General features: G+C 43.4%; 1 protein-coding gene across 2 annotated transcripts in view; it reads left to right on the top strand.

Moving 5' to 3' along the window:
* Nucleotides 1-2,496: 2,496 nt before the first annotated feature.
* Nucleotides 2,497-24,848, top strand: part of LOC130357628 (serine/threonine-protein kinase Nek3-like) — a 34,108-nt gene continuing 11,756 nt past the window's right edge. Inside the window, exons 1-11 of one of the 2 annotated variants that reach the window (XM_056560356.1) lie at nucleotides 2,497-2,628; nucleotides 10,780-10,901; nucleotides 12,142-12,186; nucleotides 14,507-14,600; nucleotides 15,979-16,076; nucleotides 18,134-18,217; nucleotides 19,525-19,592; nucleotides 21,473-21,559; nucleotides 23,213-23,267; nucleotides 23,476-23,676; nucleotides 23,763-23,847. In XM_056560356.1, the coding sequence (XP_056416331.1) occupies nucleotides 10,785-10,901; nucleotides 12,142-12,186; nucleotides 14,507-14,600; nucleotides 15,979-16,076; nucleotides 18,134-18,217; nucleotides 19,525-19,592; nucleotides 21,473-21,559; nucleotides 23,213-23,267; nucleotides 23,476-23,676; nucleotides 23,763-23,847 (934 nt within the window). In that variant the 5' untranslated portion in view covers nucleotides 2,497-2,628; nucleotides 10,780-10,784. The remainder of the gene's footprint in view (nucleotides 2,629-10,779; nucleotides 10,902-12,141; nucleotides 12,187-14,506; nucleotides 14,601-15,978; nucleotides 16,077-18,133; nucleotides 18,218-19,524; nucleotides 19,593-21,472; nucleotides 21,560-23,212; nucleotides 23,268-23,475; nucleotides 23,677-23,762; nucleotides 23,848-24,848) is intronic. The other variant, XM_056560357.1, reaches the window with a different exon arrangement.

Below are 24,848 nucleotides of genomic sequence, written 5' to 3' on the forward strand. Positions count from 1 at the left end.
CAATCCAACTATCATGGTGGCACCAGACTGGCCTGCCTCGCATGGTAAACTATTATATGGCGAATGTTCTATGGCCTCCCAGGGACAACTTTTCCCTTTAGGCACCAGTCTTTCAAACCATAGGGTCACTCCATTTGGCAGCATGGCTGTTGAAACCTGTCCTAAAATCTTTGTGGTACTGCAAAAGGACCCTTGAACCTGGCAATGTTACCTCTAAAGTCAAGTATGGAATCCAGAGATCTGAAGATACCTCTTAATACACTTTTATTGCAGAAAGGAATAAAACTTATGCAATTACGTGTTTCGGTGGTCACCTCCCTCTTCATTAGATTGAGATAAAATCTTAGGGTTTTGCTAAGCATGTCATCATATTTATACTTTAAACCAAGAAAAAAGTAGGTTATGTGTGGTATTGCAGCTCAGTTCTATTGAAGTGTAATATCGTACACAACCTGAGAACAGGTGTGGTGCTGTTTCATGAAGAAATTAGCTCTTTTTTCTAATCCTGGATAACCTCTTTAACAATTTCTTAGATTATTCTTCACCATGAATATTCATGTTTATTTCCAGAGGCTCAAACTCCATGCAGATCTAGGACCTATGCACAAGTTGCAGAGCAATTATGGTTTTCAGCCATTTTTAACTAAATGTTGATAAAAACATAATTTGACGGTGACTCCTGAATGCACACTTACTATGAAGTCTAGGCAATCCTGCCCTCTGGACTAAGAGCACTTACTAGGGTTGTCCGATACCAATACTGGACATTTGCACAAATATTTGTACTCTTGCAAATGTCCACGATACCTAATCCAATACCTGCTGGAGGGATCCCCGCTGGCCCTTTAAATGCCGCAATCAAAGTTGATTACTGCATCTAAAGGTCCTGAAATCAACTGCTGAGTACCTCAGGGATGATGATTGGGATCACAGCAGTGAAATTGCGGTGTCCTGATCAACTGAGAGGACAGCCGGAGGTCTCTTACCGCGCTCCATGCCGTCCGATAGTCCCTCCTATAATGCAGTCAGCTAGAGCAGGACAGTATGAGCAAAAACGTGTATCATGGTATTTTTGTAAGTGATGGCGGTTCCACGGTATTTAACTGTACGCCCCCCATGTGTCCTGGGCGCCGCTTCTCTTCCAACACCCCCTCCCCTCCAATGAATTATCAGCTGCGTTGTCCCCACATCATGTCACCGCAAGCGCTCCTCTGCTCATCCTCCTATGAGTTGCGGGCCACCGACGCTAGAAATCTGTACAGTACTACAAATAATGTTTCCCGGGCTCTGGTACCGTCTTCACTGTCCTGCGCTGCGTTCCTCTTGCTGTTTCCTTGGGACGGGAAAGTCACAGAGCCGCCAGCCTATGATCGGCCAGGGCGGGACATCGCTGCGGCCGGTGATAGGCTGAGCGCACTGTCATGTATGAAGCCGGCCTGCTCCTTACATGACAGTGGGCTCAGCCTAACAGCAGCTGAGGTGGGACATCGCTGCGGCCGGTGATAGGCTGACAGCTCTGTGATGTTCCCATCCCCAGGACCGCAGCGGAGGGACCGTGAGGCCGGTAACGTCAGAAGGTGAGTTAAAGTTTATTTTGTTTATTTTTGCAGCCCGGGCAACGTTATTTGTAGTACAGTACAGATTTCTAGAGCCGACGGCCCGCAATTCATAGGAGGATGAGCAGAGGAGCGCTTGCGGGTGACATGATGTGGGGACAGCGCAGCTGATAATTCATTGGGGGGAGGAAGAAAAGCAGAACATATGATTAGTTCCCCGATATGGGGGCAGAGCGCTGCGGCTTATAATTCACTCATTCGAGGTGGGGGAGGGGCCCAACCGGTATTGCGGTATGGGCTAAATTCATAGCGTGCAGGAAAATTTTTTCGGTATTTGGTATGAACCGGTATACCACCCAGCACTACAGCCAGCCATGACAGGCAGTAGTAAAGGAGCGCCGAGAACACTGATCAATGCTATGCTATGGCATAGCATTGGTCAGTGTACTAAAAATAATAATTGTATACAAATGATAATAATAATACTAATAATAATAATAATAAACAAATTAACCCCTTCCCAAAAAGTTTAAATAAAATGAATTATTTATATATATATATATATATATATATATATATATATATAATAAAGCCCTTCCTCTAATTTAATTAAAAAACATTTTTTACAATAAAAAATAAATAATAAAAAAACAACAACAACCCTGTCACTTGACATGGAAAAAAAATATTGGTAATTGTTATTGGCGGGGACTTTTAAAAAAAAGTATCGGGATATCCCTAGCTCTTACCATCACTGACACAATGTAGCAGACTCTCAGCTCTACTAGAATTATCCAGCATTATGAAGACACAGCAGCCCCTGACCTAGCAGAGCTGAGTTTGCAATAATGTTTTCTCCTCTCCTGCATCAATAACACATGCAGAAGATTGGGAGGAGGAGGAGGAGGAGGAGTAGTGACAGGAAGGAGGATGGGAGGCTGCAGATCACACCCAGGAAACACTGTTCAGCCTCCTCTGTTACCACCAGCTCTGCCCATTGTATACCGGGTTCACTAGCAGCGCAGCACGGTGCCGAGCATGACCCTGGGGTAGCAGCCTCTGGACACTACTGGTAATAGATGCCACTGTGTTTCTGCTTCCATTACAAGCCGTCACATTCTATTGTTTACCATTGTAGCTGCTTTACACAATGGGAATTCTAAAACAGGATTAACCAGCTATGTATAGGGGAAATGAGTTGGTGAGTGCAGATGCAGCAGAGTTGAGTTTGTAAAATTTGAAAATTTTAGCTCCCTGTGATCTCAGCCCTGCTACATCTGCATATCAATATGTTTCAGTATTTATTTCCCATTTTTAATATATTGTGTAAACATGACATTGACTGCTGTTTTATACATCTGGGCTCTGCTACATCGGAGGCTTTGGTAAAAGCACATTCTGTTACTTTAGATGGAAAACAGAGCAATAAATGCAGCAAGGTTTTGGCTTTCAAATGACACATACCTTGCAGTAGTCTTCAAATTGTGGCCCTCTAGATCAGTGGTCTTCAACCTGCGGACCTCCAGATGTTGCAAAACTACAACTCCCAGCATGCCCGGACAACCGTTGGCTGGAGTTGTAGTTTTGCAACATCTGGAGGTCTGCAGGTTGAAGACCACTGCTCTAAATATTGCAAAACTACAACTACCAGCATTGGCTGTCCAGGCATGCTGTGAGTTGTAGTTTTGCAACATTTGAGGGCCACAGTTTGGAAACCACTGCCTTAGAACAGTGATCCATAAAGGAGTATTCCAGTCTTGAAAAACGTATTCCCTCCTTTGTGTCCTGCACAGTAAAAGGGCAGGTAGATAGCCAGGTAACCCCCTCTTTCCCATAGGTATATGCAGAGTTACACCCCCCTCTTTCCCATAGGTATATGCAGAGTTACACCCCCCTCTCTCCCATAGGTATATGCAGAGCTACACCCCCCCCTCTTTCCCATAGGTATATGCAGAGTTATACCCCCCTCTTTCCCATAGGTATATGCAGTTACACCCCCCCCCTCTTTCCCATAGGTATATGCAGAGCTACACCCCCCTCTTTCCCATAGGCATATGCAGAGTTACACCCCCTCCTCTTTCCCAATAGGCATATGCAGAGTTACACCCCCTCCTCTTTCCCATAGGCATATGCAGAGTTACACCCCCCTCTTTCCCATAGGAATATGCAGGGTTACACCCCCCTCTTTCCCATAGGCATATGCAGAGTTACACCCCTCCCTCTTTCCCATAGGCATATGCAGAGTTGCATCCCCCCCTCTTTCCCATATGAATATGCAGTTACACCCCCCCCTCTTTCCCATAGGAATATGCAGAGTTACTCCCCCCCCCCCTCTTTCCCATAGGAATATGCAGAGTTACACCCCCCCTCTTTCCCATAGGTATATGCAGAGCTACACCCCCTCCCTCCCTTCCCCATAGGTATATGCAGACCTACACCCCCCTCCCTCCCTTCCCCATAGGTATATGCAGACCTACACCCCCCCCCTCCCTACCTTCCGCCTAGGTATATGCAGATCTACACCACCCTCCCTCCCTTCCCCATAGGTATATGCAGACCTACACCCCCCCCTCCCTCCCTTCCCCATAGGTATATGCAGACCTACACCCCCCCTCCCTCCCTTCCCCATAGGTATATGCAGACCTACACCCCCCCACCCCTTCCCAAAGGTATATGCAGACCTACACCCCCCTCCCTTCCCCATAGGTATATGCAGACCTACACCCCCCTCCCTCCCTTCCCCATAGGTATATGCAGACCTACACCCCCCCCACCCCTCCCCAAAGGTATATGCAGACCTACACCCCCCCTCCCTTCCCCATAGGTATATGCAGACCTAAACCCCCCCTCCCTTCCCCATAGGTATATGCAGACCTACACCCCCCCCCTCCCTTCCCCATAGGTATTTGCAGACCTACACCCCCCCTCCCTTCCCCATAGGTATATGCAGACCTACACCCCCCTCCCTTCCCCATAGGTATATGCAGATCTACACCCCCCTCCCTTCCCCATAGGTATATGCAGACCTACACTCCCCACCTCCCCTCCCCATAGGTATATGCAGACCTACACCCCCCCCTCCCCTCCCCATAGGTATATGCAGACCTACAAACCCCCCCCCCCCTCCCCATAGGTATATGCAGACCTACACCCCCCCGCTCCCCATAGGTATATGCAGACCTACACCCCCCCTCCTTAGGTATATGCAGGGTTAAAAATTAAATAAAAAAGGATGCTCACCTGATATCCCACGCAGCGATCTCCTCAGCAGGGGCCCGCGTCTTCTCCCTTCCACAGTACAGGCGCCGGATGAGTGACGTCACCGGCGCCTGTACTGCGTGCTGCGTGGGGGCGGAGGTCACGTCTCCTCTGTGTAGCTGCAGATGCGGGTCACACAGAGGGGACGCCTTCTCCTGTATATGTGTGTATCGCGCATACAGGAGAAGGCAGCGCTGTCTGCTGGGGATCTGGGACCATTGTCCCAGATCCTCAGTAGTGGCGGCGGCTGGTCAGTCCGCCCCTGGCACCCCCCTTGTGAGTGGCACCTGGGGCGGGACCCCCCCTTGTGAGTGGCAAGCCGGAGGTCACAGGCACATACGTCCTGACGTAGTCATCAAACGGAAAATGGAAAAGGACCTCATTCATCCAGGCGCTGCCGGTTAAGTCATCAGGTGCACAAAATGATGTATACCTTGGAATATTGTATACATGAAAGTTTATTAAAAAAGAATAAACAACATACAGATTATGCGTTTCGAGGGTGACTCCCCTCTTCCTCAGATCAGGTGTGCTCACCTGATCTGAGGAAACGCGTAATCTGTATGTTGTTTATTATTTTTTAATAAACTTTCATGTATACAATATTCCAAGGTATACATTGCATCATTTTGTGCACCTGATGACCTAACCGGCAGCGCCTGGATGAATGAGGTCCTTTTCCATTTTCCGTTTGAAAAGCACAAAAAGAGACTGAGCTCCACTATGCATGTGCCGGCTTCCTGTGTACACCCGGAAGCTGCCTCAGTGTAGTGGAGTAACATACAAAGCAGGGAAGTGAGGGAGGGCATGAATATGCATAAGCTGGGCGGTGCTGCGGTCTGAGCGGCGGTGATTTCACAGTGCCAGATGAAGGCAGTAACCCCACCCGTGCAAGTTAGAAGAGGATTTGCATATATGGAATAATGAAGATAATGGGCGAACGGCGGGGCGGATCCGGGCATGTTAATTATCATATTGATCAGTGTCCCCCGCACTACAAGCCAGTACCTTAGGTTAGTGCGGGGGGATTTGGTGACAGTTTTCCTTTAACATTAGACATGGAGCACAGGTACAGGGGGGGCCCAGGGTCACTGAATGGAGTCTGCCTGACAAGGCAGCAAGGGTACAGGAGTGCAACTCTTGTTCTGGGCCACCACACACTCCCCCTCTTAACAACTGCCGTCCTCGGTGCCCAGTCCTGGAAGTTGGACAACATGAAGTGGCGTCCGCTTTCCAGGACTGGAGGCCTAGTGATAGCAACAAACAGTTCCTGGGGCATTTCACAAATGTCCTTCTCAGGGCTGGTGAACAAACAAACTGGGGAAAGAGTCCATGTGGCATAGCTGTCAATGTCCTTGCATGTTCCATTTTGGTAGGAGTATGAATAACTTAGATAAAGATGTTAACATGTGAGATTTTTAGGACTTGCAACTACATACTGGAGAATAAGGATGAGTCCGGATCGGGCTGCCGGAGGCTTTCTACCTGAATGCCTTTGATAATGGGGCCCTTCGGCTATAGCTACTTCTTCCCATAACATTATACAAGTAAATTCACCTTTTCTGACAACATATGACAATATCACCTATACACAGTAGCTCTGTCACTGCACGTGTTTACTTAGACCTCAGGGAGAACTCTCTGGCCACAAGAGTACCCTGTACACTATGGAAAGGAAAATAATTAGGCATTAGACATTAAATGACTATTGTGGATTGATAATATAAATTGGTTAGTTACAGTCCTGACTACTTATATAACATTTGACTATTTATATACATAAGATTTTATGTACATTACGCCGTTCCCTTACATAAATATGAGCCCCATACCCCAGTGAATACGCCCCAGAAGAAGCCTTCAGTGGTGAAACGTCGGGTGATGGGGATCTGGGCTACACTCCTTTACTGGGTAATTACTTTTGTAATCACTTTACTACACTATGTCTTGTCGCTTCCTGTGCTCTGTTACTTTCCTATACCTGTGTACCACCCTTGTATATCTGCTGCATGTTTTCCAGTGGTGCCCTAACTCACATTGGGAACCTTCTACTATCAACATCTTATATTTTGAGCTGTGATTTGGTGGCTTTACACGTTTAGTTACTTGGTTACGCACACTGTTTTACTGTGGAAGGGATGTAACTATCCCAGATCCCTTGTTCTATCTCTGTATCACGGTGATGCATATCTGGTATTCCATCTCTTAAAATTTTTAAATGTATGTCATTATTTTGCATTTATGTATCAATAAAGTGATTCATTGTTATAACTTGATCTAGATACACTTGCATTTCACTTTGGATTTTGTATTTTTGCGTAGGATCTTTATACTTTCTTGGGGGCTCCCTTGTGTATTATACTAGTTACAGGAACCTAGAAAACAATAATAATGCTTCACAAAACAGAGTTAGTCTCTCGACTTGAGGGCAAAGTTATTACATACAGACATTTAGCTTGGAATTTTTCCATCCCAGCCTCACCTATAAGACTTCTTCCTAGGCTGGGACATGTAACGGGGACCACGGGACTGTGCCGTCTCCAAAGGACTAACTCATGTGTTCCAATTTACCCTGGATAGGGTAGACTCAGTGATGGTGGGACTAATGATAACCACCATTTGGACAGCAGCAGCAGCTTGCGCTACTAGGGGAATGGATGTTGGTGCCTGTTGGGCCGGCCAAACCTCCTCCCTCCTCAGCAGGAGTAGGCCGAGGCACTTTAGTTGGTGCCCGGAGGTTAGGCCAAACCTCCTGAGCAATAGGAGTTGGCCTGGGCACATCTGTACTGGATACTGCTGCTCCTCGACTTGGGAGCAGTAAAAAACCATCTTAGGTAGCTATGACAAGTACTCAGGTAACTTTGACAGGTACTCATGCATATCACGGACTACTTGTGGCCCATCGCCGAACACCCACTCTGGAAGTGGGGGGGATCTGGGGCGTGCTGGCGCCTGGGCTAGGAGTAGATGGAGGGGTAGAGTAAGCGGCCTCAGCCAGGGTACTCACATATGATTCCTCCACATATGATCTCCGCCCAGGATCCCCAGGTCCGGTGATGAGGAGACAGCCTCCGGCGACGCTCCTCTGGAAGATACCAGCGTTCCTCCCGCTGGAGTTGCGGGCAACTCTCCATCGTCCTCGGGCAGCGGAACTGATGGAGATTGTCTGTAAACAATCCCCCAACTCTTGAAACATGTGCGCCACAGCGGCTTTCCGGGCCTCTGGCGCCATCTTGGGACTCTCCGACCTCGTGCTTGCTTGCTCCAACTGAAGAGGTCCAGCGGCGCAGTGTCTTTTATACAGGATTTCAGTAAAATGGCCAAAAGTGCATCAGCAGTGCAGCGCTGACTTCCGCTTCCCCAGTAACAAGGGGCAGATCTTTACAGTTCCACTTGGGATTCGATTACGCAACATGGTTTCCATGACCAGCGCGGGACATTTTCTAATGCTTCTCTGGCACATCTTTAAAGGGGTACTCCGCACCCTTAGACATCTTATCCCCTATCCAAAGGATAGGGGATAAGATATCAGATCGCCGGGGTCCCGCTGCTGGGGACACCTGGGATCTCGGCTGCAGCACCCACCTGTACGGCTCCTGTTTGTAGGACACCAAAAGTTGTGGTGAGGGTGTGATGAGGGCAGGTGGAATTACCCTAGGGGCAGATGGCATTAACCCCTTGTGTCCGTGACACCAGGGCGTGGTTTTACACCACCTGAAGGTATACCGCTGGATCCTGGGCTAGGCACAGGGGCAAATAATGACTCAGACGCCAAGTTACGGCACAACGGCATCTTTACTAAGTCAGAGAGGTGTAACAGTCTTAACAGCTTGGCTAGGCCCCAGGGGGTGACCAGTGACTTCAGAGACCACAGAGCTTGCTGGGACTTGGACAATTTGATGCAGGGCCACGCTGACTTGACACAGATAAATCTTGACTGACTTGACTGGGACTGACTAGACAGACTTCACCCGTTTGTAGTTTACCAGTTTTTGACGTTCACCTGTGGGGCAGTAGACTTTCGGATGTGTGGCTGTGTGGTAGGCTTCAGGCCTCCTCAGGACACCAGACACTCTCTCTGGACTTGACCTCACTGTAACTCAGTCAAGCAGGAAAAGTGACTGAGCTAGCTCCACCAAGGGTTTATTTGGGGGAGACTGTGGAGGGGTCCCATAGGTCACCCTGTAGGTCACAAGGTCACTGGTACTGTACCTTTATTGGTTGAAATGCACAGCAACATTACTTAAAGGAGATATCCAGTGGGAAGGGGGTGTGTTGCCCACCGCACAAAGCGGTGGCTGACACGCCCCCTCAATACAAACTCTATGGCAGAGCCGGAGAGCTGCCTTCGGCAATCTCCAGCTCTGCCATAGCGATGTATTGAGGGACGTGTCAGCCGCCGCTTCATGTGGTGTTCGACACCTGCTATCTGGCCAGTGAGCTGGGGCCCCATACAGGAGATTGCGGGGGGCCCCAGCAGTCGGACCCCCCGCGATCTGAAACTTATCCCCTAGGATAGGGGATAAGTTTTTCAGCACTGGACTACTCCTTTAAAGGTGTATGACAATTTATACACTTTACATTAGCTAACATAGGTGTTTAACATTAGACATGGAACATAGGTACAGGGGGGGCCCGGGGGTCACTGAATGGGGTTTGACTGACAGGGCAGCAAGGGTACAGGGGTGCAACTCCTGTACTGGGCCACCACATAAGGATAGGGGATAAGTTTCAGATTGCGGGGGGCCCGACCACTGGGACCCAACCCCCCCCCGCGCGTTCTCCCGTACGGGACCCCAGCAGCCCGCGGGAAGGGGGCGCGTTGACCACCGCATGAAGCGGCGGCTGACACGCCCCCTCAATACAACTCTATGGAAGAGCCGGAGCTGTATTGAGGGGGGGTGTCGGCCGCCGCTTCGTGCGGTGGTCGACACGCTATCTGGCTGGATAGCCGGAGCCCCGTATGGGAGATCTGGAACTTATCCCCTAGTCTTAGGATAGGGGATAAGTTTTTCAGGACTGGAATACTCCTTTAAAGGGGTACTCCGCTGGAAAAAAATTTTTTTAATCAACTGGTACCAGAAAGTTAAACAGATTTGTAATGTACTTCTATTTAAAAATCTTAATCCTTCCAGTACTTATCAGCTGCTTTTCAGTCCACAGTGCTCTCCGCTGCCACTTCTGTCCATTTTTAGGAACTGTACAATGTAGGAGCAAATCCCCATAGCAAACCTCTCCTGTTCTGGACAGTTCCTGACAGCGGACAGCGGTGTCAGCTGAAAGTACTGTGGTCAGACAGAAAGGAAATTTAAAAAGAAAATAACTTCCTGTGAAGCATAGAGCAGCTGATAAGTATGGAAGGATTAAGATTTTTAAATGGAAGTTGTTATGGAAACTAAACAGTTAACATTCTCAATGTACAGAATTTGTTGGAAAATAAGCTGAATTTGAGAAAGGCTAAAGAAGTTGGTTCTACTTTGTATCAGTGTATAAGTTCTCAGGAAGGAATGACCAAGCTGATAACGGTGAGCTGAGGAGTTTCTGGGAGATTGGCCAGGGGCTGAGATTGCAGGCAAGTGTCCTCTTAATAATTGCTACGTATAATTGTATGACCTGTGACGTACACTTAGAATATACCCAGTGTGTGGCTCTGGCTAATAAACAGATAAGAACATTATTGTCTTCGTACCAGCTTGTTTATGTATTCATTAATGTAGCTTTTCTCATTTGGCCAAATTTTACCTAATCTTAATTTGGCCCCACACAAGTGACCTGTAAGTGGATGTTTATCCAGATTAAAGTAAATTACAAATCTATTTCACTTTCTGGCCCCAGTTGATTTAAAAAATGTTTTCCAGTTGAGTACCCCGTTAACCTTTTGGTTCTTGGACTGAGCGACCTGGCGGATTTGCCATTCAGATTATTTTAGTAAATTTCCTTTAATAATTTCCATTTCTTTCCTCAGTTACAATGGAGAACTACAAGGTGCTGAGCGTCATCGGAGAGGGGTCATTTGGCAGAGCTCTTCTGGTGAGCCACCTAGGCACCGCCGATAAGTATGTCATGAAAGAAATAAGACTTCCACAGGTAAGAGGTTATATTATATCAGTTATTTGATGACATTTTCCTACTATATAGTTTACAGAATGTTTTTTACATGTGTCAGTGCTCTGAACTGTACCATGGTACAAAGTCTGAACATGACCTAAGAAAGTAGAAATAATACAGTAATAACTAGAAACATTAACCACAAAATCATGAATATTGTAGCTATCAATATACAATAAGCATATGGCCATAGAGGTAAGGATCACATTACCTGATCCTGGATCCTCTAGGACAGAGGACACGGGAAGGTTTGTGGGGCCCCCTATCCTTTAGGAGAAGATCTTGCAATAGAGAGCGTCCTAGTGCACTTTTTGTGTAACGTACCTGTACGCCCTGAGTCCGCTTCCTTTCTATTAGGTGGCGTCACGGCTGGGACACGTGGCTAATAGCGCACGGCACTTATCGCAGTGCCGCGCGCTATTAACCCTTTAGACGCGGCGTTCAAAGTTGATCGCTGCATCTAAAGTGAAAGTAAACTACTGTCGGTTAGCTCAGTGGGCTGTTCGGGTCCCGAACAGCCCACTGAGCTAACCGGCAGTTGGCAGACACAAGCTGGCAGACACAAGGAGGATCCTTACCTTCCTGCTGTGTCGCCGATCGCCGAATGACTGCTCAGTGCCTGAGATCCAGACATGAGCAGTCAAGCGGCAGAATCATTGATCAGTGTTATCCTATGAGATAACATAGCTCAATGTAAAAGATCAGTTAGTGCAGTATTATAGCCACTAGAGGGGGCTATAACACTGCAAAAAAAAGTGAAAAAAAAAAAGTTAATAAAGATCATTTAACCCCTTGCCTAATAAATGTTTGAATCACCCCCTTTTCCCATAGAAAATAAAATTTAACATATGTGGTATCGCCACGTGCAGAAATGCCTGAATTATAAAAATATATCCTTAATTAAACCACACAGTCAATGGCGTACGTGCAAAAAAATAGCGTATCTTTGGTCACTTTATATATCATGGAAAAATGAATAAAAAGCGATCAAAAAGTCCAATCAATACAAAAATGGTACCGCTAAAAACTTCAGATCATGGCGCTAAAAATTAGCCCTCATACCGCCCCATTTACGGAAAAATTTAAAAGTTATCAGGGTCAGAAAATGACAATTTTAAACGTGTGCATGAACAGTAACAGTCCATGACAGGAAGAAAGAAGGGGGAGCACACACGAATCACTAGGTCTCAGTTGCGGTGCAGAAATTTTCTTTATTCAGGTGCTGTACAAGACGGGCTGGACGCCAGGAGCGCCGGTGTTACAGGTAAGCAGCTTTCACGCCAAACCTACAGGCGCTTCTTCAGACCACACCCCCTTGGACACCTGATTCAGGTATATACACCTCCCTGATCACATGACCAAGGGGGGGGGTGTGATAACACAACTTGGTTAAAAACAACACACGGCAAACAGATACTGTAGAAAACTCATTTAGAACATAATGCTCATCTAACTATAAGAAGACGCTCATATCTAACCTGTCGTTGAGCCCAAGGTTGCCCTGGGCGTTAGTTCTCAAAATCCATTTTCCTTCTTTTTGAAGAATGAGCCTTTTTGTGTCCACTCCAGCGGCAGGATAAACACGATGCCACAAAACCTCATTGCCGCGATGTCACTATTGTGGCACTCGCGCATATGGGCAATCAGCCGGGGCGATCCTTTGCCCGTCCTGATTGAGTTGGCATGTTCTCTAAAGCGTACATTAACCGCGCGTGTTGTGCAACCAATGTAAAATCTGTTGCGGCTGCAGCGGACACAATAGATGACATTCTTCGTTCTGCAGCACATGAAATCTCTACATGTAATATCCACTCCCCCCAAATTAATGTACTTATCCGCACAGTAATACCTACACCAGTTGCAGCTTCCACAACTGAAATTACCTTTCGGTCTATCCCGGTTTAACCAGTCAGTACAGGAGGGCAATTTTTTTTTTTTTTTAAACGTGTACATTTTTGTGCATGTAGTTATGAAAAATCAAACCTATATAGGTAGGCTACCATTAAATCATATGGACCTACAAAATAAAAAGGTGTAATTTTTACCGAAAAATGTACTGCGTAGAAACGGAAACCCTCAAAAGTTACAAAATGGTGTTTTTCTTCAATTTTGTCGCACAGTTTTTTTTTCTGTTTCACCGTAGATTTTGTGGGGAAAATGACTGATGTCATTACAAAGTAGAATTGGTGGTGCAAAAAATAAGCCATCATGTGGATTTTTAGGTGCAAAATTGAAAGAATTATTATTTTTTTTAAAGGTAAAGAGGAAAATACGAAAGTGGAGAAACGCTCAGTCCTTAAGGGGTTAAAAACAATTATCATAACCAAGCATAGCTTTTGTAGCTGCTTCTAGAGGAAGAGACTTTCCTCTCTTAGCCTATAGGGAGTCCAGAGCAAGGAAAGCTACACTATGCCATCATTGGACATACGAACAGATCTTCATCTCAATGCACTGAATGCATAATCTTAACATATAAATAATTTTTCCAATGAATTACTTTTATGATGCAAGAATATACCATAAATGTATTATTAATGTAGGGTCGGATTCCCACCAATCCTGTATCAATTTTCCCAATGGAGAAGTGATATTGGTATTCCAGTACAAAAACATTTTTTTCCATATCAACTGGCTCCAGAAAGTTAAACAGATTTGTAAATTAATGCTATTAAAAAATCTTAATCCTTCCAGTACTTATCAGCTACTGAAGTTGAGTTGTTCTTTTCTGTCTGACCACAGTGCTCTCTGCTGACACCTCTGTCCATGTCAGGAGCTGTCCAGAGTAGGAGCAAATCCCCATAGCAAACCTATCCTGCTCTGGACAGTTCCTGAGCCAGACAGAGGTGTCAGCAGAGAGCACTGTGGTCAGACAAAAAAGATCAACTCAACTTCAGCAGCTGATAAGTACTGGAAGGATTAAGATTTTTTTATTAGAAGTAATTTACAAATCTGTTTAACTTTCTGGAGCCAGTAGATATGAAAATATTATAGTCTGTGGAAGTATTTCCATAAATGTATCATTAATGTAGAGTCTGAGCACTAGTGTTGCTCGCGAATATTCGCAATGTGAATTTTATTTGCGAATATCACATATTTGCAAATTCACGAATATTCGCAAATATAGCACTATATATTCGCAATTACGAATATTCGTTTTTTTGTTTTGTTTTTTCACAGTACACATCTCTGTATATGTGGTGTAAAGAAGGCTCTAATACTACTGTGTGAGACTGTCGTGCGAATTTTCGCATATGTGAAAATTTGCATATGCAAATTTACGCATATGCAAATTTGCGCATATGCAAATTTTTGTATATGCGAATTTGCGCATATACGAAAATAAAACAAGAATATTACGAATATGCAAATTTTGCGAATATATGACGAATATTCGTCCATATATTCACGAAATATTGCGAATTCGAATATGGCCTATGCCGCTCAACACTACTGAGCACATTGATTCCCACCAATCTATAGTCTAATATAGAGTTTCTGTGTAAAATATATAATCCAGTTATCTACTTCTTTATATTGGATGTCAATGTCTACCAGAGACTTATACTCCTATAATCATTTTCTAGTCTTCAGCTGCACAGAAAGAGTCCAGACAGGAAGCCGTTCTGCTGAAGAAGATGAAACATCCAAATATAGTGAAATTTCGTGAGGCGTTTGAAGGTATGTCATTGGAAAGTGTTCAGGATTGTCTCGGTCTGGTTATGGGTTGACCCGCTATTTACATTAACCTCATGTCTTAATAAAGCCCCAGTCTGCTGCTCTTTCCTCTGATATTTTACACGGCAGCTCTGCCCTTATAGTTCTGTCCATAAAAAATATTTCACCTGGAAGTCTATGAAAGGGGCAGACTGATCTGCATTACATTATAAAATAGAATTAAAGTAAATAATTAGCTTGGGAGATTAGCTCCATAGAACCAGTCAAATAGCAGCAAAATAGCAGTCAAAGAGCGGAATAATGAAGTTACATTTATACAGGGCTTCTGCTGTATTTATTTTTCAGTAACAAAATAAATACAACCTTTAAAAGAAAATTGTCATCAGTTTCCTGCACTAACCTGTTGGTACAGACAGGAAGTGCAAGTGACACTGATAATCGTACTTACCTGATCCCGTTCCACGCTCAGGTTTTCCCGCTATCTTCTTTGGTTCTTCAGGGCCGACTTGGAGCATAGGTGGAGCTTCCTTTTCGTCACCCCTGCTGTTTGCTAGTAGCACAACCAAGCAAAGAAGCGGAAGTGGTGATGTCCGGAAGCTCCGCCCATGCTCCAAGTGTGCCCTGGAACGAAAGATACCAAAGAAGATAGCGGGAGAACTGGAGCACGGAATGGGTTCAGGTAAGTATAGTTGTCATCCTTGGTAGAGGAAGAGCGATGCAGTTGCTCATAGCAACCAATCAGACTGATTCTTTCATTTTTAAAAAGGCCTCTGAAGAATGAATAATGCAATCTGGTTGCTATAGGCAACTACGCCACTCTTCCTCTACACAGGTTTGATAAATATCCCCCATATTGCCTATACACCTTCAAGAGCTGTGAGCCAAACGCTTATTTAGCCAAAAGCTACCATATTGCCAGGTACGGATGTCTTTTCAGTGGAGAGAGAAGATAATACAACAGGCAGATGGCTCTGGCGGCAGCCTGTCTCTTACGGAAACAAAGGGATGCCCGATCCTTCATGCCTTCATACACATAAGATAGTCTTCCAAAATCGGAAGGTTCTGTTGACTTTTCACTAATGTTTCACTAATGGGCCTTTTGGCAAATAAGCCTCAATAGGAGGAAACCTTTGAGATTCCTTGTTTGCACATAATCTACTTCTCTTACTTATACAAAGGGATAGTTTTAACTTTTTAAGTAAATCCTATATTATATATTTTATGAAAATTCTACATTGATGGTTCAATTGTGAATTGCTTTTGTTTTCTTGTCATAGTAACCCTCATAGCTGTCAATGCACAGATGTTCTACCTTTCTTGCTTATAACATTGGTTACTTTTATTACAATTTTGTTTTCTGCCTATGGTTCTGTCATTCCAGCGGATGACCACCTGTACATTGTGATGGAATATTGCGACCGCGGTGATCTGCTAGACACCATTAAACTTCAAAGAGGAAAACTGTTTTCAGAACACACAGTAAGTATTAGTTATTCTTTTTGTTGTGTATAGGGATGTGCACAAAAATCCTAGGGCATCATCATAAAAAATTTCTTAGAATGGGTCCTATTTCCCATTAAAAGCTACTCATACAATAGCCAAAAATATATGCTGCTATTTTGTCTTGGATGGCTTGAAAAATTCATATTTATGTTACATATGTTAAGTTTTAAAGGGTTTATCCAGAAATCTTAAAACAGAGCCAATTTCTTTCAAAAAATGCTCCCCGTCTGTCTCCAGGTTAGGTGGGTTTCTGCAGCTCAGTTCCATTAAAGTGAATTGAGCCAAGTTGGAATACCACACATATCCTGGAGACAGACAGGGAGCGTTTTTTAAAAGAAATTATCTCTGTTTATTTATTTCTGGATAACCCCTTTAACTACAATCTGTTGCCTTGGACTTTGCTACATTTGACAGGTTGTTTGATGATAAAACCTATTATCAACTGTGTAATGAATGAACATATATTCCTAAGTAAAGTTTTTTATTACCTTTCTGGGGTCTTTCATGCTTTCTTTATGCTTTTCATGTTTGGTGTACATCCTGTAAAGGGCTTTCTGTTCCTGTGTATACTGTAGCTGGGAATTCAGCCAAATCTATCTTCCTCCTACTTTGTGGGAAGAGTTATAATCAAGAAGTTGTAGTGGAAGGTGATAGAGTTGGCTGAATTCCCAGCTAAAGTGTCCTGTACAGAGGAGCAGAAAGTCTGTTAAAGGATGTAACAATTCGCAGAGTGGGTGTATGCTGATTATAAGATAACCAATTAGTAGTACGTCCTTTAGGACCTTTAAGGAACATGAAGAGGAAAATGTGTACTGCACTACCTCTATCTACCAGGGGTATATGCATATAGTAAATTGCCCCTGTTGCCAAACTTCTACGAGACATGTGTAAAGTCTGTTTATCTGTATTTTGTATTTTCTGCTTTGGGTCCTGTTCAGACATTAGGTTTGTGTCTGAACAATTTCTGTGTTAACTCTACCTGGGATGGGAAGAGTTAACCTTTCTTGACTTCAGCACTGGGAGAATATATAAGACCTCTTCAGGTGCTGTTCTGTGCTGCTTATTAGACCTGTACTCTGACCATGTCTTGTTTATGATACACCTGTTACTCTGACCACGTTCGCATTATGTTCTCTTTGTCTGTCTGATCACATGTCCTGAGTTTTAACTATGGTTATCTGTCCTGTCTGATATATAAACTTTAGCCTGCTTTGTTTTAGTACCTTTTGTCAGGTTTTAGCATTCTTGTATTTTTCATTCTGCTTCTGCTTTGTGTTTCTTAGTCCATATTCACACTGTGCGTTTTGTCAGTCCTGTTTTGAGTGAGTTAGTCTTGTGTCTGTACACGTGTTTGCTTGTATTTAGGATTTTTGTTTCCTCCTTGGCTAGTATCCTTCACTGTGGAGTGTGCCCGCCAGCTAGGAGCCTATTGGGCTTTGATGTCCCTTTATGTTTGGAGTGGGGTGTCTAGTGTGCTTCTTGTTCTGTGTTCAGTGTGAACAGTGCTCTTGATTTCCTGACCTATTAGTATGCTATATCCTGCCTTGTTTGTATTTTTTTTTATATCTGTTGGTTATTGTATTCCCGTTATGTTCCTGCCTTTTTCTCTGACTTTGTACAGTTCAGTTTGTTTTGTTGACTTTGATGCACTTTATAGTCACTTTGATACACTTTAGCGTAAGGAGGGGACCAGCTCCAAGTTGTGAATCCGTTGTTTAGGGCAGATGGGCAAGTAGGCAGGGAGAGTGGTCTTAGGGACAGCTTTAGGGCAGACAGCTTGTATCAAAAGCAGAAGGAAACCAATGCAGACACCAGAAAGGTAGTAAAAATAACTTTATTTACCAATATATGTTCATTTAGACAGTTAAAAATATGTTTTTTTAAATTACTTTATAATATTTTCTAAAGAAAAAGTTGTTTTAAATGGTGAAGAAACAGTGGAAATTTGTCTTCATGTCCCAACCCTGTCTGTTCATCCTATACATATGTGTATAGTTTATAGTTTAATTATTTTTGTCTGTTATCTCTACCAGATCCTCCACTGGTTTGTTCAGATATGTCTGGCCATTCAACATATTCATGAGAAACGAGTTCTGCACAGAGACATTAAGTCAAAGGTGAGTTGGTTAGGCCTAGCTTGATCCTTAGTCAGTGTAAACTTAGACAGTCTACAAATGCACCAAATTCAGCAGTGTGGTGCATGTTGTTTGAGAAATCAATCAATGTCTATTTAAAGTGTACCTGTCATTAGCAAAAACTTTTTATATAATGTAGAAAATAACTTTATATGTATATTTGTAATGCACATTGGTTAAACAATGTGCATATTTTTGTCCCTGCTATTGTCTGGGTGTCTCTGTGAGGAGACCAAATACAGGAAGTGTGGGTGGACAAGCAGGGCTCTGTGCACTGAGGACAAGCAGGGCTCTGTGCACTGAGGACAAGCAGGGCTGTGTACACTGAGGACAAGCAGGGCTGTGTACACTGAGGACAAGCAGGGCTGTGTACACTGAGGACAAGCAGGGCTGTGTACACTGAGGACAAGCAGGGCTGTGTACACTGAGGACAAGCAGGGCTGTGTACACTGAGGACAAGCAGGGCCCTGTGCAGGGAGGACAAGCAGGGCCCTGTGCAGGGAGGACAAGCTGGCCCCTGTATACTGAGTACAAGCAGGGCTTTGTGCACTGAGGACAAGCAGGGCTCTGTGCACTGAGGACAAGCAGGGCTCTGTACACTGAGGACAAGCAGGGCTCTGTACACTGAGGACGAGCAGGGCTCTGTACACTGAGGACGAGCACGGCTCTGTACACTGAGGACAAGCAGGGCTCTGTGAGATGCCCCCGGCTCACACAGCAGAATGACTGACAAGCCAGGAGCCTACACAGCCTGTATTTGGTCTCCCTAAAAGAGGAACACAGGCAATAGCTGCAGGAACAGCATTTTTTCACCCAAAATATGCAATTTTTTTTAACCAATGTATATTACAAATATACATATAATAGTATACATATTTATATTATAGAAAACATTTTTGCTAACGACAGGTACACTGTAAGTTTTCACTGTCTAGTCTAAGGTTAGGCCAGTCATTAGTTGAAAGACAAGTCAACACAAGTCTATGGAGGGAGCTCTTCCCACTAGCTCTTGGAGAATTGCAAATTATAGATAAAGACTGCAGAGCAAAAATCTGCTATAAACATTATATACAAGTTATATAATGCCCAGAAATAGTGTTGCTATTCATATACATACAAAGGGCAGCTTATCCTGAAAAGATACCTGTAATGGCATGTACAGTAAACATTACTGTAACTTAAAAGACTTTTGACAGGTATATGAGGGTGGGCAGAGACCCATGATGTATGTATAATTCAGTTTTGACATTATAGAGCAATAACGCTATACACATTATGCTTCAATGTAGAACATTTTTCTTACTCAAAGAAAAACCATAAAGGTGGGGGACTTTGGATCGGCACGAGTTCTCTCCAGGTGAGTATTAAAGTATTATATTCCATTCTTCACATGCAGTTTACACTCACATAATACTTGTCATACGCTCAGATACTGGTAAAGCAATCTGTAGTCACAAAAAGTGCTGCAGTAGTCAGATGCTGCATTGTTATGAAAGGGTGCTATCGCCATGCATATACAGCACTGTAATAGCACAAGCTCAGGCGCTGAGCCCATGCCAACAACAGCCAGCAGCGGCTATATATTAGAGCTACAAAAAATATCTCAGATCCTGGCCATTTAACCCCTCCGATGCTGTGACCAATAGCACATGCAGCATCTAATTGGCTAGACAGAAATAAGATGCCCCCATGTCACCCCTTATGCCAGTCCCCTTGATGCTATTGTAGAATGGGTTGTTATGGCAGCCAGAGCAATGTCTGTCATCTTACTGTACTTATTAGGCCTTGCCAGAAGGCCTTACAGGATGCCTAATAACATTATGCAGACAGGTACAATACAGTGATCCCTCAACTTACAATGGCCTCAACATACAATAGTTTCAACATACAATGGTCTTTTCTGGACCATTGTAACTTGAAACCAGACTCAACATACAATGCTTTGAAACCTGCTAAACGTGGTGGAAGAACCAACCAATCAGAATGGATATTTCACTGGTAAACCCCCCTGTGCATGCACTGACTGGTGTCTGGTAGCGCCCCCTACAGTACAGGGAGGTATTACATGTTCTGTACTCTGTGCCAGGGTTAGCTTCTCCTTTGGGCATCAGGTGAGGGCGGCTCCATTTTCCTTTTTTTAGGACATTGCGTGTTCTGTACTTCTGTCCTCTACATAGACCAGTGTTTCCCAAAGAGGTTGCCTCCAGCTGTTGCAAAACTACAACTCCCAGCATGCCCGGACAGCCTGGGAGTTGTAGTCCGGGCATGCTGGGAGTTGTAGTTTTGCAACAGCTGGAGGTTCCCTGCTTGGAAAACACTGGCATAGACAGTGATTACAGCTCCCAGCAGATCTTTCTTACTTTTATATGTAAGGATTTGCTTTATCTCTGTTAGATATCTACTTATTCATCTTTAATCCTCACCTTTTCCTATTTTTGGATGACATTTTGGTGGCTTCAGAACCAATTACCAGGTTTCCATAGAGTTCTGGTCTCAACTAGTGTTGAGCAGCATAGGCCATATTCGAATTCGCGAATATTCGCGAATATAATGGACGAATATTCGTCATATTCGTAATATTCTCATTTATTTTCGCATATGCGAATATTCGCGTGTGCGAAAATTAGCATATGCTAAAATTTACATATACAAAAATTAACATAAGCTGAAATTCGCATATGCGAAAATTAGCATATGCGAATTTTCGTATATGCGAATTTTCGCACGCCAGTCTCACACAGTAGTATTAGAGCCTTCTTTACACCACACAAGCTGGAAGCAGAGAGGGGTGATCACTGTGATGTGTACTGTGGAGAAAAAAAACAACGAATATTCGTAATTACGAATATATAGCGCTATATTCGCGAAATTCGCAAATTCGCGAATATGCGATATTCACGAATAATATTCGAATTGCGAATATTCGCGAGCAACACTAGTCTCAACATACAATGGTTTCAACATATAATGGTCGTCCTGGAACCAATTAGGATTGTAACTTGAGGGACCACTGTACTCTGCAATAAAGAAATATTGCAGTGTACTGTATAAGGCTGTGGCACAGTCCAGTCCCTAGTGAGGGATAAAAAAAAATGTCTCTTGCCTTTTCCTGTCAAAAAACATGAAATGATTGATATTGCCCCCTTTATAAGAACCCCGACTATAGCCTATTACATCACTGTAATTGCCTGGCAAACATTTTAATACTGTATAATAAACAGTGTTTTCTTTCCTTAGTCCTATGGCCTATGCCTGCACGTATGTTGGGACTCCTTATTATGTTCCTCCTGAGATCTGGGAAAATTTACCTTACAATAATAAGAGGTAAGATGGTAAAACAATCCTGTTTATAAGTGATGTGACGCCCTCTAACAACAAAAGTCACCGAGACTATTGATGTATGCTAATGTATGCTTCATATAAAAAAGCCTAAACCCTACCCCAGATTTGAAATCCTTGTATGACCAGATGTTTGGGAGAGGAGCCGTCGGGTTACGAGGTGGTAGATAGTTTACACCCACCTGCAGCATCCGGTTTCCGAGATAACACTGGGTCTCAGCTGTTAAACTCCCTAGATTCCTAACCTCAAGGCCGTAGCCCGGGGTGCAAAAACACCTCTAATTAATCCCCCTTTAAAATGTAACTTTTATTATGTATACATATAAAAATAGAAAGGTGATGATTAAAATTAGGATGTCAGGTAGGATAGTACGAGTATAATTAGAGCAGTATAGCTTCAATGTCAAGGGCTCTGCAGCAGCCCAACATTCCAACACTGACACCAAATTAAAACACTAAATTGCCGCCTCTACATGTTTCGCCGTCTCCTTGGCGTTTTCAAGAGGCAAAATGTGGCAACATCCAATGCTGCCACATTTTGCCTCTTGAAAACGCTGTGGAGACGGCGAAACATGTAGAGGCGGCAATTTAGTGTTTTAATTTGGTGTCAGTGTTGGAATGTTGGGCTGCTGCAGAGCCCTTGACATTGAAGCTATACTGCTCTAATTATACTCGTACTATCCTACCTGACATCCTAATTTTAATCATCACCTTTCTATTTTTATAAGTATACATAATAAAAGTTACATTTTAAAGGGGGATTAATTAGAGGTGTTTTTGCACCCCGGGCTACGGCATTGGGGTTAGGAATTCAGTTTTGTTTTTTGGCCTCAATAGCCCCCCTGGGGTTAATTTTGGAGTTTTGTTAAACTCCCTAGATGCCACAGTCAATACAGACTTCAGCATCAAGGTGTCACCTAGTAAGCCCCCTGCAGTGTTTGTGCAGAGCAGCTAACATGGCAACCAAGTGCCAATGAGTGTCCTTAGGCCTGCCATATTAATACTTCTAGCACACCCTGTGCAATGCACTGCAATACAGATATTTTTCATTGTTGTATACTCACAAATAAAGTTGTTGTTTTGTCTTTTTTTTAAATAAAATAAAAACCCTATTCCCATTTATAATACGAAAATAAAAACTAAAAACATAACTGGTATTACCATGTCCAAAGAAGCCCAAACAATTAAAATATTCTGCACGCTATATTGTGTATTGTGCTCTAAATGTGGTTAAAAAGAAATAAAAAATTTTAAAAAATGGCTGAATTGTTCTGTTTGATCACTGCTTTACAAAATCAAAAAAAATAAGTGATCAAAAAGTCACAGCTACCACAAAATGGAATGAAGACGACAACTTATTCCGCAAAATACAAGCCTTTACACAGGTCCATCAATAAAAATTTTTTTTAAATAATTATGGATTTGAAGATATGGCGAAGCAATACAATTTTTTTAACTCTTTTTTTTTTTTAAGTATTTACCGTAAACCTAATAAAAACTCTGTAAATGATCATTGTAATCCTTCCGACCTGCAGAATAAAGGTAACTTGTCATTTATACAGTACAGTCAACTCTCTGAAAATGTTGTAAATGCCATATAGTTTACCTCTGAATATACTTATTGTTACTCTGTTTCAGTGATATATGGTCATTGGGATGTGTCCTGTATGAAATCTGCACCTTGAAACACCCAGTAAGTAAATGTATTTCTTAGGGGTTTGTTCACATGTACAGTATCTTCTGCATTTTTTGCTGCATGGACATAGCCTTAAAATGTAAACCGCTGCATAGGTTAATATAGGAATAAACTAGCACACATTCTAGGGCCTCAGATGTCTGTCCGCTACAATTTCTTTAAAAATATATCTAAAGTTTTTTTTCTATGTTTTGTCCTTGTCAAGTTTCAAGCAGGAAGCTGGAAAAATCTCATTCTAAAGATTTGCCATGGAAGCTACAGTCCGCTTCCTTCTCAATACTCTTATGAATTACGGAGTCTTATTAAACAGATATTTCGCAAAGACCCCCGGCAGCGGCCTTCAGTCAACACTATTCTCCAGAGGAGAGGCCTACTAAAAATGGTGAACTTGTGTGCATCTGCTCAGGTAACTACTGTTCTTTACCTCACCATGTGGTTATGAACAGGGAAGCATCACTGCTTGTCCTCTAAATGTTATGTCTCTTTTATTAGCCGAATGACGCGTTGGACCTCCTAAATGATGAATCTATCTCAGTGGTCCAGCCTACGAAGGACGAGCAGAAAGCTTCTCCTGATGGTATGAATTGGGGCCATATATTTATGGGTAGATCTGGTTCTGTCTTTAATTCCACTATCACCATTGGAGATGAGCGAACTTACAGTAAATTCGATTCGTCACGAACTTCTCAGCTCGGCAGTTGATGACTTATCCTGCATAAATTAGTTCAGCTTTCAGGGGCTCCCGTGGGCTGTAAAAGGTGGATACAGTCCTAGGAGACTCTTTCCTACGACTGTATCCATCTTTTCCAGCCCACCGGAGCACCTGAAAGCTGAACTCATGTATGCAGGATAAGTCATCAACTGCCGAGCCGAGAAGTTCGTGACGAATCGAATTTACTGTAAGTTCGCTCATCTCTAATCACCATACAAAAGGACCTATATATGGCGGGTAAATTAATCTTGCATACCTATAGATCACCAAAGGGATCCACAAAAACCCTTATTTCCCATATATAAAATATAATAAACTTTATTATTGATTCTTCCTCACACTAAAGACAAACAGATTATAATTGCAGTGTCTTTCTCTCCATACAGTGTTCTTTGTCTGTAGCTGATGCCAGGCTGGCTGTCTAATACTGACTAAATGATCACCGCATGCATCTGCAGTATGCTATGCGGCATGGAGAAGACACTGTATTTAAAGGGGTACTCCGCTGAAAACCTTTTTTCTTTTAAATCAACTGGTGGCAGAAAGTTAAACATATTTGTTAATTACTTCTATTAAAAAAATCTTAATCCTTCCTGTACTTATTAGCTGCTGAATACTACAGAGGAAATTCTTTTCTTTTTGGAATGCTCTCTGATGACATCACGACCACAGTTCTCTCTGCTGACATTATTATAATAATAATAACAATGCTTTGTTTATTGTTGTCCTTAGTGGGATTTGAACCCAAGTCCCCAGCACTGCCAGGCAGCAGTGCTAACCACTAAGCCACCATGCTGCCCTTAGCATACATCTGCTATGCATGGTTGCTAAAATGGACAGAGATGTCAGCAGAGAGCACTGTGCTC

Source organism: Hyla sarda, chromosome 2 (genome assembly GCF_029499605.1).
Source record: "Hyla sarda isolate aHylSar1 chromosome 2, aHylSar1.hap1, whole genome shotgun sequence".
NCBI lineage: Eukaryota > Metazoa > Chordata > Amphibia > Anura > Hylidae > Hyla > Hyla sarda.